The 20,213-nt window shown below is 46.5% G+C and overlaps 1 protein-coding gene across 4 annotated transcripts in view; it reads left to right on the forward strand.

Annotated features, from left to right (window-relative positions):
• Positions 1-20,213, forward strand: part of LOC123763280 (cuticlin-1) — a 124,510-nt gene that overhangs the window by 29,354 nt on the left and 74,943 nt on the right. The window contains exon 1 of one of the 4 annotated variants that reach the window (XM_069302953.1): positions 12,120-12,141. The exons of the other annotated variants lie outside the window; for them this stretch is intronic. Coding sequence (XP_069159054.1) covers positions 12,139-12,141 — 3 coding nt within the window. The 5' untranslated portion in view covers positions 12,120-12,138. Of the gene's footprint in view, positions 1-12,119; positions 12,142-20,213 lie in introns of those variants that run through there. 4 annotated transcript variants of the gene reach the window in all.

Here is a 20,213-nt window from a genome sequence, read left to right on the forward strand (position 1 = left end):
GCACTGTCATCCACGCCCAGGTGTGGCACTGTCATCCAAGCCCGGTGTGGCACTGTCATCCACGCCCAGGTGTGGCACTGTCATCCACGCCCAGGTGTGGCACTGGATCACGGTGCCACACATGAGTTTGGATGAAAGTACCACACATGTGTGGCACTGTCATCTACACCCTTGTGCAGCCGTGGGTGTCATCCACACCCTTGTGCAGCCGTGGGTGTCATCCACACCCTTGTGCAGCCGTGGGTGTCATCTACACCCTTGTGCAGCCACGGGTGTCATCCACGCCCTTGTGTAACCGTGGCTGTCATAAAACCCAGACAGCCAGGGGCTCCATGCACCTTAGCGTATCCAGCACTTTACCCACTAGACCACACTGACTGTTCAAAAGGATTGGAAGTCGTCGGAACCTTAACCCAACCTCCCGACAGCACTCGGTGCTCATTTGGGGGGGGGGACAGATATTTCATGGAATCACCTCTCATGTTGGGGGCGTAGCGAGTAACACAAATGAGAACAAGCTTGACTGGTACTCAACCCAATATGCAACCGAAGTACTGGATACCAGGTTTAGTACTGGATACGCTAACGTGCATGGAGCCCTGGCTGTCTGGGGTTCGAATCCTTTAGAGGTGAGGAGTTTTTGGTTGCATATTGGCTTGGAGACCCATTCAAGCTTGTTTGTGTTATATATATATATATATATATATATATATATATATATATATATATATATATATATATATATATATATATATATATATATATATATAATTATGTGTGTGTGTAAGCATATATAGGTAAGATAACTGCTATAGAAACTAGTGTGTTATTAAGCACTTAATCACTGAAAATGTTTAAGATGCTTTCACAATCACAGGTTATAGATACATCACATACATTGTATAATTGGTGCATTACATACGGGAAGAAGTGGTGTATATGATCAAGGTGTGGAGGAGAGTAGCAGGACGCCGGAGCGGCCCGGGCTTTGACCCCGTGGCTGGCCTGGGTGACCAACCCGCTCACAGTTATGGTCTCACGCCAATAGAATTCCCACTCCGGAGCTCCTCCTCCTTCCCCCCTCCCACCATCCCTCCTATACTCCCCGTCCCTTCATCCGCTGCTACTCTACCCCTCCCCCCTCATTCCCTCCCTCCTCCCGAACATTTCCCTGCCAGTGCCCGACACTTTATTTTAGAGGTTAGGGGGTGGAAGGTGGGGATAAGGAGAATGGGGAGGTACAGGTGGAGGAAAACGTTTAGAAATAGGAAATATAGTAGTGGTAATGATAGGCGGCGGGCTGTCCGCCTTGCTGACACGACATTGTGTCTTCTAATATTTGGATCGTGTACCACACCTTGGTGCCTCGCTGCTGTTGTGGGTTCACAATTTACGAAGGTGATACGTGCAGAAGTTTAGTTGGGAACCCACTGGGCCTGGGGGAGGGGCCCCGGGGGACGTGGAAGGGATGCCCCATGGGGGTGTTAGAGGTGGGCGTGAGAGCTAAGCCATACCCTTTGGGCTTCCGAGGAGCCCCAGGGGCTGTGTAAGGGGTGCCTCTGGCGCTGCGTAAGGGGTGCCACAGGGCCGTGGAGAGTTTCCAGCGGGTTAGGTTCGACACCCCGTCACATAACTGTAAGGTGGGGGATTGACTGGTTGACAGCCGCACCCACACACCCCGCCTCCACCCACTCTTCAACCCACGCATCAACGCCTGCTTCAACCTTCCCCTCCCTTCCTTCCTTCCTTCCCACCCGCCTCGGTCACGCCCTCTCCTTCGAGCTGCTCGTCCACACCTTCCCGAATAAGCCTTGAGAGGCTCAGATCTACGACATGACGGGACAGTCATCTTGGTTTTGATAAGTGAGGTTAGCACAGCCCATTCTCCAAAAAATGGAAGTAAGTTATTATCAGTAGAAGGCACCAAGCCGGGGAGGCTATGTAGCACCATCTAAAAATAGAAGTACATATACGTACTATTGGTCGAACGTACAAAAATGAACATTGACCCCAAATAGTTCGCAGTTTTGTACTATTGAGCTATACCAAATTACATGCTAAAAAGTAGACCAGTAACTTTACAACCTAACCTAAGGAAGTCATTCTAGGCCTAATATGCGCCATCTAAGGTCTAATTTACATAAGGACATGCATAAGAATAAACAAAACTGAAAAAGGTCTACTATCCCCTATACGAGGCAGCAGCTTTGTTTTTTTAACCACATGCAGACGAGGAGTCCCAGTAACTTGGCTGAAATATGGTGACCAGACCACACACTAGAAAGTGAAGGGACGACGACGCTTCGGTCCGTCCTGGACCATTCTCAAGTCAATTGGGATGAGGGAAGATTGATGATTGATGAAGATTAAGCCAGCCAAAAGGTGGCACGGGCATGAATAGCCCGTAAGATGAGGGAAGGAGGTGAAGGCAATACATAGGCAAAAGAGAGAGATGAGGAGAAGGAAATCTTAGAGGAAGAAAAAGCATGGCAAAAGGTACGAAAGGTAAAGTGTAATAAAGGGGGTAATAATAGGAATAAGAAAGGGATCGTAAGAAAAAACAAGTGAAAGAAAGAAAGAAAGATAAATGGAAGGGTAAGCTTATAGGTTTTTATAACCACCCAAATTCGTACATGTATGTGTAACCTACGCTTGAAACAATTCAGCGATGAGTCAGGTTATTCGCTAATTTGTTCCATCGATCAACTATATTTGCAAACCAATATTTACCCGGATCTTTTCTGAATTTAAACTTGTTCAATATTTATTTTGTTTCGTGTTCTATTTTTTGTGTTGATATATTTAACACCATATTAATATCTCCTGTGTTGTAATATTTCATCCATTTGTATAGTTCAGTCAACTTCATCTTTTCAATCACTTCATATGAACAGTTTGTGACTCCTGGGTTTACCTTTGGCATGCTTCTCTGAACTGGTTGAGGTGAATGTATGTTCATTGTATAGTGTGGCGACCAAAACTGAACTGTAGACTCTCAATGGTGCCTCACAATAGCAGGCTAAAGCCTATGAACAACACCGGGTGTTTTATCGCTAAAATTGTATTTGTAGGTCCAATAGTTGCTCCATAAGACACACAAATCACAATTGTGATTTGTGTGTGTAATGAAGTAAGGGCGAAGAGGTAGAACGGCCTATTGGCACATACGAAGCAATTCATATTTATATCTACTCAGACTCTCATATATGTCTAACCTACGCTTGAAACAATACAGGGAACCCATATGTCTCTTTACGTTACCCTGTAATTTGTTTCATAAATTAACAGTCCGCTGTTCCCAGGGCAGTATTTACCCAGGGCTTTCCTGAATCTAAACTTAATGTTATATTACCTTACACACAGAAATCACAATAGCGTGATGCATCAAATGAACAAATCCACAAGAGCCGTGACGAGGTTTCGAACCTAACCCTAAACTCTTTTAACCATGTCGTAGCTCAGTCGCTTAAGGCAGCGTCTGGGATCCTCTCGGACGTAGGTTCGAACCCTCGTCACGGCCCTTGTGGATTTATTATATTACCTGTTTCTACATATTGTACAGTTTATATTTTGATGTATGGGGATGACAACGTGAATTTTAGAAGATCTTCAATTAGGATATAAATGGAAAAGATAGACGAGGAACGAATATATTGGGCCGAGATATATGTGGTTAGGGGGAGAGGATAGGTGGGCGTGCACCTTGGTGGGGGGGGGGGAGGCGGTGGAGGACATAGATCAGGTGAAGGGAGAGGGCTGCAGGCGATCAGCTGTAGAGGAGAAGTGAAAGTGCTAGGAGTTGGTGGCGCAGCCCTGCAGTGGTCTGGTTATTCTAGTGCTCACCAGCTGGGATGGCACCAGCTGGGGCAGGGGACCAGCTGGGCCAGGCACCAGCTGGGGCAGGGACCAGCTGGGGCAGGGACCAGCTGGGGCAGGGACTCAGCTGGTACATGTGTGTGTGCAACAGGTGGAGTGACCCGGCTGTACACGTTCTTCAGCGGGTGCAGCTTCTCAGGTGGTGCCAGTGTTGGCGGGGCTGGTGTCGCCCTTGTGTGAGGAGGGCCAGCTGCCCCTGGGTGTATCAGCCACCTCTCTACACGAGGCGGCGGAGGGTGCAGCCACCGTAATAGATGATGTAATATTATATTGGGATGCAAACACACATTGCATAGTAATTGTGGCATTTAAGAAATAGTTATAATTCATAGCTTTATTTCAATAGTTCAGAGGAGGTTCCTAGAGTATGTTCCCCTGCCCGCCCACACCTGAACCTAGCCCGCCCACACCTGCACCTCGCCCGCCCACACCTGCACCTCGCCAACCCACACCTGCACCTCGCCCGCCCACACCTGCACCTCGCCCGCCCACACCTGCACCTCGCCCGCCCACACCTGCACCTCGCCCGCCCACACCTGCACCTCGCCCGCCCACACCTGCACCTCCCCCGCCCATACCTGCACCTCCCCCGCCCACACCTGCACGTCCCTCCTCCAATTACCGACTTGCCTTGACTGGGTGTGGCCCAATATTACACATATGACTCTCACAATATATTTGATTGTGGTGACCGCGCGCGTCCTTTATGTGTTAATGTTGTCAAGGTAGCTACACTGTAGACAGGTGTGGTAGTTTATAGTGCTCAACAACACTGTAGACAGGTGTGGTAGTTTATAGTGCTCAACAACACTGTAGACAGTTGTGGTAGTTTATAGTGCTCAACAACACTGTAGACAGGTGTGGTAGTTTACAGTGCTCAACAACACTGTAGACAGGTGTGGTAGTTTATAGTGCTCAACAACACTGTAGACAGTTGTGGTAGTTTATAGTGCTCAACAACACTGTAGACAGGTGTGGTAGTTTATAGTGCTCAACAACACTGTAGACAGGTGTGGTAGTTTATAGTGCTCAACAACACTGTAGACAGGTGTGGTAGTTTATAGTGCTCAACAACACTGTAGACAGGTGTAGTAGTTTATAGTGCTCAACAACACTGTAGACAGGTGTGGTAGTTTATAGTGCTCAACAACACTGTAGACAGCTGTGGTAGTTTATAGTGCTCAACAACACTGTAGACAGGTGTGGTAGTTTACAGTGCTCAACAACACTGTAGACAGGTGTGGTAGTTTATAGTGCTCAACAACACTGTAGACAGGTGTGGTAGTTTACAGTGCTCAACAACACTGTAGACAGGTGTGGTAGTTTATAGTGCTCAACAACACTGTAGACAGGTGTGGTAGTTTACAGTGCTCAACAACACTGTAGACAGGTGTGGTAGTTTATAGTGCTCAACAACACTGTAGACAGGTGTGGTAGTTTACAGTGCTCAACAACACTGTAGACAGGTGTGGTAGTTTATAGTGCTCAACAACACTGTAGACAGTTGTGGTAGTTTATAGTGCCAACTTTCTACTTATTCCACGAGTGATTGATAACGTTTGGCATGTTTGTGAGAGCTTTCCCTAATGTCTGATACTGTAATGAAATCAAGACAAGAATGGGCGTTACACAACAGCTGTTAATGCACGATCAATTACTGCTACGCAAGATGGTTCTGGGGCACAGTGTACCACCACACGTGTTGGGTGATGTCCAGGACGAATTGAACAGTGGCACTCAACTGATGGTTAAGTGGCAGTGTGGAGCGATAGTGCCTAATGGGGACTAATCGCACAACCACAGCTCCCCACCCCCCCACACACCCTACACTTTCCCTTCCCACCCCCTACACACCCTACACTTTTCCCACCCCCCACACACCCTACACTTTTCCCACCCCCTACACTTTTCCCACCCCCTACACACCCTACACTTTCCCCACCCCCTACACACCCTACACTTTCCCCACCCCCTACACACCCTACACTTTCCCCACCCCCTACACACCCTACACTTTTCCCACCCCTACACACCCTACACTTTTCCCACCCCCTACACACCCTACACTTTCCCCACCCCCTACACACCCTACACTTTTCCCACCCCCTACACACCCTACACTTTTCCCACCCCTACACACCCTACACTTTTCCCACCCCCTACACACCCTACACTTTCCCCACCCCCTACACACCCTACACTTTTCCCACCCCCTACACACCCTACACTTTTCCCACCCCTACACACCCTACACTTTTCCCACCCCTACACACCCTACACTTTTCCCACCCCCTACACACCCTACACTTTCCCCACCCCCTACACACCCTACACTTTCCCACCCCCTACACATCCTACACCCGCCCTCTTCCCCCTATCCCCATTTTTCAACGCCTATAAAATGACTTTTAAATGACTCCACGGTCATGATTTGCAATTAAATTGCAAATAAGTTCAGTAGAACTTCGGTTTCAACTCTTTTAACCCTGTCGTAGCTCAGTCGATTAAGGCAGTGTCTGGGAAGCTCCCGGACGCAGGTTCGAATCCTCGTCACGGCCCTTGTGGATTTGTTCATGGTTTGTCTAATTTTCAAATACCTGTTTTCAAATGTATACTTAACCATAGGAGTTGTGTCCCACAAGGCAATGATTGCACATGTTGTCAAATTATTTAATTATTTTGATACTGGGAGAAAGGAAAATGATGAGAGGAAAGGTCATAATAACGACAATATTGTTAAGGTCACGCGGCATTAGTTGCAGCCCACTGATGGCCCTTATGGCCGCCTGGTTTACCTTTTGTGATGAACTGAAAAATCTAATCAATCGATGTTGCTCAGACCTTGGGGGGGGGAGGAGGGGGAGAGGAAATTACTTAATTTTCCAGAAACGGGCCAAGGATAGGCTATAGTTCGTGTGTCATCGAATAGTGTCTTTGTACAATGCATTTTAAGTGATTGATCGTGATTTATAGCGGGGCTTGCGATATTAGTTGGCTGGAGGAGAAATGTTTCTCCCATAGGTACACACACATGTCGATGTGTGTGTGTGACAGGAGGCGAGGACCCCATCACTTGGTGACGTATTCATCATGGAGTCTTCAAGCCTCATACGTCCTTTATTACATAGCCTCTTACATTACATAGCCTCTTACATTACATAGCCTCGTTGTCGACACAATATCTAGCATGGTCTCCTCTCGTCTTGTATGAGTACAGCATATAATACAAGACATTATATTTGTATGGAGTAAACGTCGTCATTATTCTGGAAAGCCTTCACCGAGGATCGTATGTTTGATGACTTGTGTTCCAGGAGTGTTGTGGTGTTCCAGTACTCGCTCCGGTGTTCCAGGAGTGTTGTGGTGGTCCAGTACTCGCTCCGGTGTTCCAGGAGTGTTGTGGTGTTCCAGTACTCGCTCCGGTGTTCCAGGAGTGTTGTGGTGTTCTAGTACTCCGATGTTCCAGGAGTGTGGTGGTGTTCCAGTACTCGCTCCGGTGTTCCAGGAGTGTTGTGGTGTTCCAATACTCGCTCCGGTGTTCCAGGAATGTTGTGGTGTTCCAGTACTCGCTCCCGCCGGCATTGGTTCACAAATCCCAAAAGGTACTGAGGGGCACAACAGTCAGGCCAAATCACTGCCGGCACGCAAGTCCTGATTACTGTTGATGATTCTACAGTGATAGTAGAAGCTTGTATTAACTATCAAAGCAACTTTCAGCTTCTGTGGTCCCGTCGTGAAGGTGTTCCTGACACCTCGTCCCTCTCCCTCCCTCAGAGGCAATGACCGCGAGGTGCCCGGCAGAACACACACAATAACCAAATATAAGAAGCTTCGTGACGCGGGGGAAAATAGTGAGTTAGCTCGAGTGATGAGAGACTGGTGCAGGTGAGCAGCAGGTTCTGGAGATGTTAGTTGGTGTTTATGGCGTCTGGCGGTGTGGCCTCCAGGGCAGTGGTCCAGTCATGCATGGTGCCTTATCCTCACCTGCTGTTCTAACATAAGAACATAAGAACAAAGGTAACTGCAGAAGGGCTATTGGCCCATACGAGGCAGCTCCTAACTTTTAGGTCTCTAATACCATCAGAAAAGTTGACAAGTTGGTCCTCTGAGGACATTATATGCCCCAGATGCTTTTCAGAATATTTTTATATGAATATCTCTGCCTAGTAATTTTAATTTGGGATCTATACATAAAAAGAATCCTGTGAGTTAAAGGGAAGTAACAGCACATCTGGCAGGATTGAACGTAAGGTTGTATTCTGCACTATATCTTCCACATGTTCTTTTTTTTTAAGATATATACAAGAGTTGTTACATTCTTGTACAGCCACTAGTACGCGTAGCGTTTCGGGCAGGTCCCTGGAATACGATCCCCGCCGCGAAGAATCGTTACAACCAAGTACACATTTTACTGTTGCGTTAAACAGAGGCTACAGTTATGGATTTGCGCCCAGTAAATCCTCCCCGGCCAGGATACGAACCCATGACATAGCGCTCGCGGAACGCCAAGCGAGTGTCTTACCACTACACCACGGAGACTGTCCAGGTTTCCATAGCATCTTTGGTGGGTGCGAGTAGAACCATATCATCTGCATCACAGAAAACATTGACCTTAGTACTGCCTATGAGACAGTCCAAGCTCGACTGTCTCTTATCTCTTTCAACATTGGATCAATATAGACAGCAAATAATATAGAATTAAAAACTGCACCTTGTTTGACTCCATCTTTTAGTGACAAATATTCAGAGAAGACATTACTCCATTTGACAACTAATTTCCATACCTTTACAAGAAATATCTAGATATCTAGAAATGACAGGATAGACTTTTCCCTTAAGCAGTTCTATAAAAACGTTTGGTGTATTCAACTTTGTCAAAAGCTTTGGAAGCATCAAGAAGCCAAGAGAGACAAAAGCTACTTTGTGAGTTGGTGTACTGAATAGTTTCCGCCACTACGAAACTGCAGAGGCTGGTTGAGTTATCATATTTGTATGCAAACTGAAAGTCAGAGGTGTCCAGTTCGTCAGCTAGAAAGTCAATGAGTTTATAATCAAACGCTTTGTTAAGGCTCCGTAGTTATGAGAGGAGGACATGGAACTCGAGAGGCTTATGTCCTCCTGACATCTTCTGATGTCATGGGTTGTCATGGGCCTCTGATGTCATCTTCTGATGTCAAATGTGTGGGTTGGTCATCATATCTTCAGCCACGTTATTGGGACTCATCGTGTGCGTGTGTCAGCCTCACGCCCACCCACGTACCGAAGGATGGCCTGAGCATCACCGGTGACATCTGTACTCTCCGGCGAGTCCTTTCCGTTCATCACACAGCAGCGTGTCACCTGCGGCTCAAGGGCAGTGTTGTGGGTCTAATGCCTCGTCACCTGCGATTATCACCAACGTAGTCATCACTGGTCGTATGGAGCTACTCTTCGAAGGTCAGAGAGAAGTAATCGTTGAAAGCTGTGTGTGCTTGCGTGGCAGATGCCTCCCAGTCCTCTCCTCTCGAGCCCTCCGTTGCCGCAACAGGTGTGGAGTAACGGTACAGCGAGGAGGGTCGGGCAGCGGGTAGAGCAACGGGATGATGTCAGCCTGGCCACCACCTCGCCCACGCGGCCCTGGCCTCTCACTACTATACCTATACTACACACAACACACAAACTTCCTCAACTCGGATATGTTTCCATATCCCGAAACGCTTTGCGTAATAGTGGCTTTAGGCATTGTATGTACTAGCTCTATCTATAAATCCATCAACTTTTGTATCTTACCTTGTATGTATGTACCTTACCTGAATAAAAATGTATTTATTTTATTTTATTTTATATGTCACCGCCATAGTTGTAACGGCAAGAGTATTCTATACCTGGTGTTAAACTTATTCCTGCCTTAATAGTGGCAGAGAGACTATTGAGACGTCATGTATCGAGGAGATATTATTCGGGCACTTTGAGGTTTCAACCTCACAAAAACCTGTGAGCAAAGTGTCAGTATTCCAGATGTCGCTGCCGGATAAACAAACCTTAACTGTAAACGCCGGGTAAGAAAATACTTGATAGGGTTTGAGTACATCTCCTGCCAACTGTTGTGTGTATTCACCTAGCAGTAAACTAGGTGCCAGCGAGTTGGTCGACTGTTGTGAGTTACTTCCTGGCTGGATTTGGTGTTGGGTTTATGCCCTATCAACCTCTGTCAGGTTATTAAGGCTACCACAAGTGCTTGCTGACCAACCAGCAAGTATACCACTGAACATAGCACTAGAGTAAACTCAGTGTGTGTATACCAGGAAGAGGGGTAACATCTAGGTGTGTATATCCCTGTGCGTGCTGGAGATGGTCAGAGCTGGCTTTGAGCGTTCATTGAATATTTGAACAAACTTAATATTTCGGACAATGGTAAGGCAATTACTTGAACTTGAGCTCATTACAGTGGCAGTTGGAGTTACTCTTTATTATTAGTAATATCATTTCTTCATGAAGAATTTAGCCAAATTAGTGACTAATTACGAGGATATCCTGGAGTAGTTTTATGCTTGTCCAGCTGTACTTTAACTTGTTACACGAGGATTGAACGCGAATGAAAATGCATTTTTTTCTGTTAAACTTTCAGTATATGTAACTTAATATAATTACTGTATAAACTTGTACATTGGAGTTCCTGTAAAGAACACGAAAGAAAATATTGTTAGGTCTATTCTGAAATTAACGACCGGGTAAACCAGAATACAGTACACTGGAGAAGCTATACGTCCTACGAGGCAAGAATAGGTTAGTATACAGCAGTATTTAGCTCTCCCTACTCTCCGCCCGCTCACTTTCCCGACAATAATATTGATGGACGAAGAAAAATATTGCCATATGGGAAAAACAATGAAATCAAATTTCAAAGGAAGAATTATGAACTTAAAACTTACATGTCAATTTCTGCTAGTTTCTGCCCCCTCTCGACCAAGTTAGGCACCAACCCTGCGACAATTCCCCCGTGTTCTCTTCAATTCGCAACAGGCAAAAAGAGAGCTTTAGTATCACATTAAGAGAACTAGATGTAGTTCCAATACGCTGAGCCTAACCCACCACTGTTGTCTGAGGAGGGAGGTCACACCCACCCAGCTTCAAAACATTACCCAAAATGCTCTTTGATCCAATAGTCCCCCCCCCCAACCCCTATCACTTCTGTTTAGGAACAAACTACACTATACATGACACCAGATTACGGTTTCAACCTTCTCGAGTAAATAGCTATTATGGTTTTAAACACTCCAGAGGTTGAAAGGTCTTACGATCAACACCACATCAAACTTTTCGAGACAATTTCAAGATAATCTGAGTCATGTTACAAGTGGCTTTTTTTTAAGAATAAACATTGTTGCTGGATTATCAGGCATTTGGCTAATGTTTTTAGGCAGACAGATCGATAGATTTAACATCTTCTATCTATCGATCGTCTTCCAAAACAAAATCTATCCCGTCTTCCAAACAAAAGACCCAAAAGGGATTCTATGCACCCGCCAAACCCCCTGTTTATGAATGAAAAACGGTTTACAAACGTCTCACAACTGTTGACGTCCGAACACTTCCGGAACAAGGGCTTCACTGACGAATTTTGTTCGAATCACAACGCTATAAACAGCCCGTCCTCCAAACAAAGATCCAAAAGTGATTCCATGCACCCGCCAAACCCCCTGTTTATGAATGAAAAACGGTTTACACACGACTCACAACTGATTTCGTTCGAACACTTCCGGAACAAGTGCTTCACTGGCGAGTTTTGTTCGAACCACTTCGCTATAAATGCTTCATCCACGTACTACAAATACAAATAATCGCCAACAAAACCTAAACACCTAACCTAACCTATGCCTATATATGCACAATATGCTAATATATTATAATATTATGTGTGTAAATCACGAAAATTAACACGTGATGAATTATTATAATATAATATTAATATTAATTTTATAATTATAATATTAATTTATATTTAAGAAAATTCCTGTTTTGAATGAACAGCATGTTAAAATTTATGTATGCATTTGTGGGGTCGAGCGCTGGATGGAATGGACTTGAGTCGAGGACAGGGTTGGCGAGGGAAGGGGTGGCGCAGGGGAGAGTCAGTGCTGTGCTCAACGTGGCCAGCCAGCTCTTGTACAGCCTAGTGAGCCAGGCTCGGGGAATACCCCGGAACATCCCGTGTGGATTACTACTTGACCACCATTGAAATTCCTTTGTACGCGAATTTTGGATTATCAGCGGGAGCCTGAGATGGTACGAGGTAGGACGGAAAGTTTGACCAGACCTACACAATAGAAGGTGAAGGGACGACGACGTTACGGTCCGTCCTGGACCATTCTCAAGTCGATTGAGAATGGTCCAGGACGGACCGAAACGTCGTCGTCCCTTCACCTTCTAGTGTGTGGTCTGGTCAACATACTTCAGCCACGTTATTGTGACTCATCGCCTGCATGTGCGTAGGTTTCCAAGTAGTTACTGTGAAAGTGTTTAACTAAAGGGACTTGGATCTTAACAACACCACCTTATACTATACTTAACCTCTTTCAGAAAAAAACGAGCTCAAGAATGAGACTTTACCAGAATAAACTAATTAAAATTGTTCAAAATCAGAAACTGAGATACTTGGCAATACCCGTACTGGGCCCTGCTGTCGCTTGTGTTTTATATGGGTTTTAGTGTTGACGAGTCATGAACTGTGACCAACACTGACTCCAACACCTGTGACCAACACTCACTCCAACACCTGTGACCAACACTGACTCCAACACTGTGACCAACACTCACTCCAACACCTGTGACCAACACTGACTCCAACACTGTGACCAACACTGACTCCTCGCTGTGTTCTTCAACCCGTGCTGAAGCTGTGCTCATCACAGGGGTCGCCCACTTTAAAGACGCATTCATCAGTTTTAACGTACCTTCCATTCAAAATACTATTTACTTAAATACAAATAAATTTTGTACATAGACGTAGGTTAGGTTATTTGTTTAGTTATTTGTTATTTGTATCTGTGATACGTGGGTGAAGCATTTACAGAGGTGCGATTCGAACAGACATATTGTTCGATAATTGTTTGAACATAATTAATTTTTGTTTCTTTCATCTGTTGTGATTCGCATGTAAAGTGAGTTTCATTTATAAACAGGAGTGGGGGAAAATGGCGGTTATATTAAGGAGCTTTTTGACACTGCGTTGGTGGTAGTGTTGCCCTGACTCACCACTAAGGCGTGAGTCCCGCTTCGGACCGACTCATTCACGACTCCTTATCCTGGTCCTGCAGAGTTGTGGAGTTTTCAGCGATGTTAGGCGCTCCTTATCGCCGTGAGAGTGAGTGTGTGTGATAAGGTTGCAGTAACTGGTGTAGGCTAAGTGACTACTGTTAACTTAGTGATTTAGTCGGTAAGGTTAGTGATTTACATGAGTTAGGTTAGTGATTGTTGGGTTCTTTAGCCACCAATCACGGACCGAGATGGCCAGCCACTCACAAGACGAGATTGAGTCACGTGATGATCTGAGGCGGTAATTATCGTGTCGTATGCAATGGCTTTTAATATTGAATTATTTCATCACATAATTTGTATTTCACATATCCGTTTTAATGATATCATCTGCACCTGACATCTGCGGTATGGATTACATGTTCCAAAATCTCAGCATTTAACCGACTGGAGAATAGCTAGTCTCCCTGCAGGTTCGTCACGCTAGTCGCTCCTAACTTCTTTGACCGAGGTGTCAGACACTTGGTGCACCCAGAGGAAAAAGGTTAATGGCTCTGATGATTAGCGGTGTCTGTAGGAGCGCCGGGACTGTGGCTGCAGCAGGAGGGACATGCTCACAACTGCTCAAGGTCGGGTCGGTACCCCCTGCGCCAGGCAGGTGATTGATGCTTGATAAAGATTAAGCCACCCAAGAGGTGGCACGGGCATGAATAGCCCATAAACAGCCAGGCAGGTGCTGACCACCCGCCTACAATGTGCTCGCCTGCCTTCCCTCCCCACGCTAAAACATGTGATCTTATCTTGGTTATCTTGAGATGATTTCGGGGCTTTAGTGTCCCCGCGGCCCGGTCCTCGACCAGGCCTCCACCCCCAGGAAGCAGCCCGTGACAGCTGACTAACACCCAGGTACCTATTTACTGCTAGGTAACAGGGGCATAGGGTGAAAGAAACTCTGCCATTGTTTCTCGCCGGCGCCTGGGATCGAACCCAGGACCACAGGATCACAAGTCCCGCGTGCTGTCCGCTCGACCGACCGGCTCCCATCGCTCGGCCCACCGGCTCCCATTAATAATTTTGATTAGTGATAGTTTTGTTTTCAAATTAAATTCGACCTTAGTGATCCAGCGCTGAAACTGACTGGACATTCAGCGATTATTTATGATGCCAAAATGCTCCACCTCCTGATGTGACCTTTGAATTGTACAAAAAAAAATAGTTTTCGAGAAAAACAATGAACCCGTACACGATGGGATCGACCCTCGTATCCCTGAACGCCTCGGACAAATATTATTTCTGATCAAGATGCTTTTTAAGCTCATCATGGTCTAGTCGGTGGTGCGTGTGCCTGATAAGTCCAGTGACGCGGGTTATATTCCATCTTACGGCTTCAGGATTTTTCCCACAACTGTGTCACTGTCTTGTGACTTGATGGTGTCGCGTTCATGAGCGGCTGTGACACGCTGCAGCCTCTGTGCTGCTGTTGGTCTCCCGAGGTGTCTTGGTGACGGTGTGTTGGGCACCGTAGCTGTCCTCGTGACGGTGTGTTGAGCACCGTAGCTGTCCTCGTGACGGTGTGTTGAGCACCGTAGCTGTCCTCGTGACGGTGTGTTGAGCACCGTAGCTGTCCTCGTGAAGGTGTGTTGGGCACCGTAGCTGTCCTCGTGACGGTGTGTTGAGCACCGTAGCTGTCCTCGTGACGGTGTGTTGAGCACCGTAGCTGTCCTCGTGACGGTGTGTTGAGCACCGTAGCTGTCCTCGTGACGGTGTGTTGAGCACCGTAGCTGTCCTCGTGACGGTGTGTTGGGCACCGTAGCTGTCCTCGTGACGGTGTGTTGGGCACCGTAGCTGTCCTCGTGACGGTGTGTTGGGCACCGTAACTGTCCTCGTGACGGTGTGTTGAGCACCGTAGCTGTCCTCGTGACGGTGTGTTGAGCACCGTAGCTGTCCTCGTGACGGTGTGTTGGGCACCGTAGCTGTCCTCGTGACGGTGTGTTGAGCACCGTAGCTGTCCTCGTGACGGTGTGTTGAGCACCGTAGCTGTCCTCGTGACGGTGTGTTGGGCACCGTAGCTGTCCTCGTGACGGTGTGTTGAGCACCGTAGCTGTCCTCGTGACGGTGTGTTGAGCACCGTAGCTGTCCTCGTAACGGTGTGTTGGGCACCATGACCGATGTGGCAGCGTGAGAGAGTGGTAGTGTGTGGGGGGCTGTGACTGGTCCAGAGCACCATGCTCCACCCTCCAGGTTCACCCTGCTGGCTGTGCCTCGGGCCATCTGGCTGTGCCCCGGGTCATGCCAGCTCCGGGAAGCAATCCTAGATCAGCGGGGAGGTTGAGGTCACATCACTCTGGTCCCGTAAGGATGCTGGCTCATCACCCAGATGGGTAGCGCCCCCGGGCACTGGGTATCGTGAGGCACCTCCGTAACCTGTGCCCATTTCACTTTAATAACACGACCAAAATTATACATTTTTAGTTTTTCATGACAAACATTAATTAAGATTCGTTGAATAATGATACGAGGTCCGGTTCTCGCATGTTCTGCCACAGCGACGTTATCTCAGGTTAGATAATATCGACAACAGCGTACAAAGTGAGGTGTTTTACAGGGATGTAAACGATCCAATTTGTGCGCATTATTGAACTAATGATAATCAGCCTCGATAGATTAGGTGGGCGTGTCTAGGTTTATATGGTTTTTGCATAGTAGGAAACCACCTGATATTAGACGCTAGTCAAATCGTGAGAACGGGCCGAGATGTAATTGGTTCCTTTGTCGGGGTAATTGTGTACATGTGACTCGGGAGGAGGTACACACATGGCCACTGTTGTTGCCTCGACACCCATTACGGTATTCTGAAAACATACTCTTATTCTTTGCAAACAAAGGAATTTCCTTATTTCTAGCAATTAAAATAAATAAATGTGAATGGTGAAAGCCTAAACCAATAGGCCTATAGAATGAAATATTGAATGTTAATAATTCCTGTATTAATATATTTTTATTATGGTGCTTATATTAACGTAATTGCATTTTTGTATTAAATCTCGCATGATAAGTAAAAATGAGTGTAGAGTTGAAGCAGCAGGAGTTTACAAATTGAGCAGTGAAAGTGTAGAGGTTGAGCAATGAGCTTGTGCTAGGATACAGCGACCTCCAAGCTGCTTAGCGTGAGACACGAGCAGTGGGGGAGTGGAGGAACTCAGACGTAGGCGGCCAGCTGAGGAATAAATATGTGAAGAGACCCAAGACCAGCACTGAGGTAGAAGTCTTGTCACTGGCCCGCCATCATGGTAGCTTTAGGGTCTTGGGGGTCCTGTAAGACGCCCTCTTGCGGGACGAGGGGAGTCTGGAGATAGCCTGGTATTAAAAACAGACTTTAATGACTACAGCCTGTCAATTCAAGGCAGGGTTTGGTTGCTGACACTGGAGGGAAGGCTACAGTAGCTCTCGTGCCTGAGGGTAGGCAAGGCTGACCGTGGCTCAGACAAGGGTTACTGGTGCTTGAAGGCAGGTTTAGGTTTTTATCTCTTCAGGTTACAGCTTTGGTCGCTAGTGTTTCAGGCGGTGATTACCAGCGTTGCCAGACAAAGACAAGCTGGAGTTACCGGTACTTACGATCATGATGGCCTGACCTGGGCTTCAAGGGAGACGAGCATTATTAGTGCCTGAGGGCAGCCAAGAGCACCTAGTAGTGCTAGAGTAGCAACAGGTTTGGAGGAGCGATATATTGTGATAGTCTGCGGTGCTGGAACGTTAATACACACGAGAATGGCTAACGGTTCAAACCAGTTTTCTACTGATAACAATTTCCTTGAAATAATGCTAGGATGCTAGTAATTATCCTCCTGATGACTGTCACTAGTACATAAATATTGCAACGGTTGGTTGCAATATTTATGTTGCCACCATAGTTTCAACGTGACCGACCCCAGGTCGTAACCACTTGACACTGAAGCCAGTCACAGATGGTATTGTTAACACTTCCATTGCAGGACACTCCACGCTCCCCGGCTCAAAGTTCAAATCAAGTTCAAGTATGTTTATTGATACAAGGAAAAATACATCTCAAAGGGATAGAGTAGCTTAGGCTATTTCTAGCCTCCTTCCCCCGGCTCTACAGTAGACCATCCCCTCCCTCCCGTCAGCCATGACTCAGCAGCGTCCTTCAGGTGTGTGGGAGGTGGACCATCCCCCGTGCATGGCTTCCCACGCACCATCTCTCCTGGTTACACAGGTCCAAGACGGACACCATAGTGCAGTACTCCCGCCCCGCCCTCGCCCGGAGGCTAAGCGCCCGATACGCTCAGAACACCGGACACAAATTTACGATACATTTTGATAACCCGTAAAGAGACTCAACCTAGACGCGAGATCTGAAAGTAGAATGGTACTGAAAGGCCCAGACTCATTCCCCGGTGTCAGTAAGCTTCCCGTAGACACAGGATGAGCCTTTCTTGTTAGAGTAAGCTCAGCTCTACTCTTAGAACCCAGGGGGGGTAGTACTAGTGGTAGAAGAGGTCAACACCTCACTAACATCACTTGTTATCAGTGCACTGGTGATGTCAACTGACATCACCAATTGTTGTATTATACTGGGGGATATTTGTGAACCTGTGTTGACAACTATTAGTGGTCCTTAAGCGTTATACGATGGTGAGTTTACCCAATACATTCATACACAACACTAAGTTGCGTGGGTTTGTATACACTTGTAATCCCACGTGTAAGTAAATGGATTTTTAAATTGTTAAATCTTGCCACTTGCATCTGTATCAGTTTTGTAGTTCATCATGTTGTTGATGTTGGAGTATTACGACAGGAAGAGTGACGTGTCATCAGAGATAAGTGAGACTAAAGTGACCTGCTCACCTAACGACACCAGCTCTGTGTCCGTTATACCGCGACCTCTAAGGTGGTTAGTTGTCTCTGGGAGATGAGGGAGGCCCCCTCTCTTCCATCTCCACCCACACCACCGCCGTCCCCCTCCACCTCCACTTGTCTACAGCACTCCATACTCCTTCCCCAACCCGTTCTCGCACTTTCGTATAGTCAATATTGACTTATTAAATACGTGCATATGTGACATACTAATTTATTGTGAATATTTTAGTTACCTTGAAAAGCTTCAGAGAAAACACCGACCTTACCTAACCTTCTTAGTATGTTAAGATAAGCATCTTATTGCTTCGTAATTACAATTATTACTTAACCTATTATAGGTATAGGTTAAGTAATAATTGTAATTACGAAGCAATAAGATGCTTATCTTAACATACTAAGAAGGTTAGGTAAGGTCGGCGTTTTCTCTGAAGCTTTTCAAGGTAAACTAAAATATTCATACAATAAATTAGTATGTCATATATGCACGTATTTAATAAGTCAATATTGACTATAAGAAAGTGCGAGAACGGGTTGCCTCTCCCCACCACCTACACCTGTCCACAGCGCTGTAAGGAGCACTCCTCTACATACTATTCCCTCGAGTCTCCTGGTTATCGTAATTGTGTTCTTCTCCACGCCACCTTCACATTATCGTTTTTCTGTGTGGGTAATGAGGACCTTCCGTGCCCGCCGCCTCCTCCTCAACGTTTACAGTAGCCACTCGTCACTGTACCTTGCCAGCACCACACTTTCTCTCTGATGGAGCTAGTTAACACCCTCTCCCAGGCAACAAATACAAATAAACGTCGCGCTAAGGAAAACATCTTGCTTCTAGGAGTGGCGTGGTGGATCAGCTCCGGCCCATGGTCGTGAGCTGCGTCTGAGTTAAAGGTGGACACTCACAGGATGTGAAGAGATTAGTCGGTGTCCGCCTGTTCCAAGGCACCACCATAACTCGATACCACACCATGCATAACACAGCAACACCAGTCCACCACCAGCCACCACAACACCACCAGTTGACCACCAGCAACACACCACAACACACGCTCATGACAGCATGTTGACCACAGTGGTCACCTCCACCCACGTCTCAGTCTTTGGAAAAAGATGGAATTTCTGTAAAACAATATTTCAAGTTAGATGAGTTTGGCTTTCACGTTACAGATTATAGGAGGAGCTGCAGGGTCTTGTTGATCAGCTGTTGGGTCATGTTTGTTGATCACTTGAATTATATGATGCTGGTATAATTTTTTCACCCGATGCGTAGCAGTAAAAGAGGTACCTGGGAGTATGCTGCTACGGACTGCATCCTGGAGAGGTTGTGTGTGTGTGTGTATGTGAGAAATATGTAGTAGATATGATAGAGGAAAAATAGGTTGTGCTTACCAGAACATCGTTCTTGCCAGTCAGAACATTAGACATCCGAGTGTTGGAAAGGCGGGTTCCAAGAGCTACCAGTTCGGTCCTGCGCACACACGCACGCACGCACACACACACACACACACACACACACACACACACACACACACACACACACACACACACACACACACACACACACACGGGGTCAGAGGTCAGCATGAGGGATGTGTAACGGGAGGACCCCAACACTGAGAACTGCTATAGTGTCACCCGAGGCAGAGTACGGTGTGGGTACACTATAATATATTCACATCATTACACACAGAAATCACAATTGCGTGATGCATCAAATGAACAAATCCACAAGGGAGGCTGCAGGATCCAGTAAGTTCAGTAGAACTTCGGTTTCAACTCCTTTTACCATGTCGTAGCTCTGTCGATTTAAGGCAGCGTCTGGGATGCTCTCGGACGCAGGTTCGAATCCTCGTCACGGCCCTTGTGGATTTGTTTATTCACATCATGAGCACTCAGGCTCCAGCTTCACCTTGCAGGACCCGCCTCTCCATCGCCGGGTTACTCCAACCACTTATTCCTCAACGTTTATTATCATAATTAATGTTAAATCTGCGTGAAGAATTTGCTTTATCGACGTCCCTGCCAATCACTTGAGCTGGACGGTATAGCCGCGGCTGGCTTGGGCAGGTCGTTGTTTACTCCCCGACTGTCAAAGCGGTTGGGCACCGTTCCTTTCCTCCTATCCTAAATCCTTATCTTCGTGTCCCTTCCTGGTGTTAAATAATCGCAATAGCTTAGTGTTTTTTCCTGATCTTACCTCTATAGACATTTAATTTTAAAGC

Source organism: Procambarus clarkii, chromosome 49 (genome assembly GCF_040958095.1).
Source record: "Procambarus clarkii isolate CNS0578487 chromosome 49, FALCON_Pclarkii_2.0, whole genome shotgun sequence".
Classification (NCBI taxonomy): domain Eukaryota; kingdom Metazoa; phylum Arthropoda; class Malacostraca; order Decapoda; family Cambaridae; genus Procambarus; species Procambarus clarkii.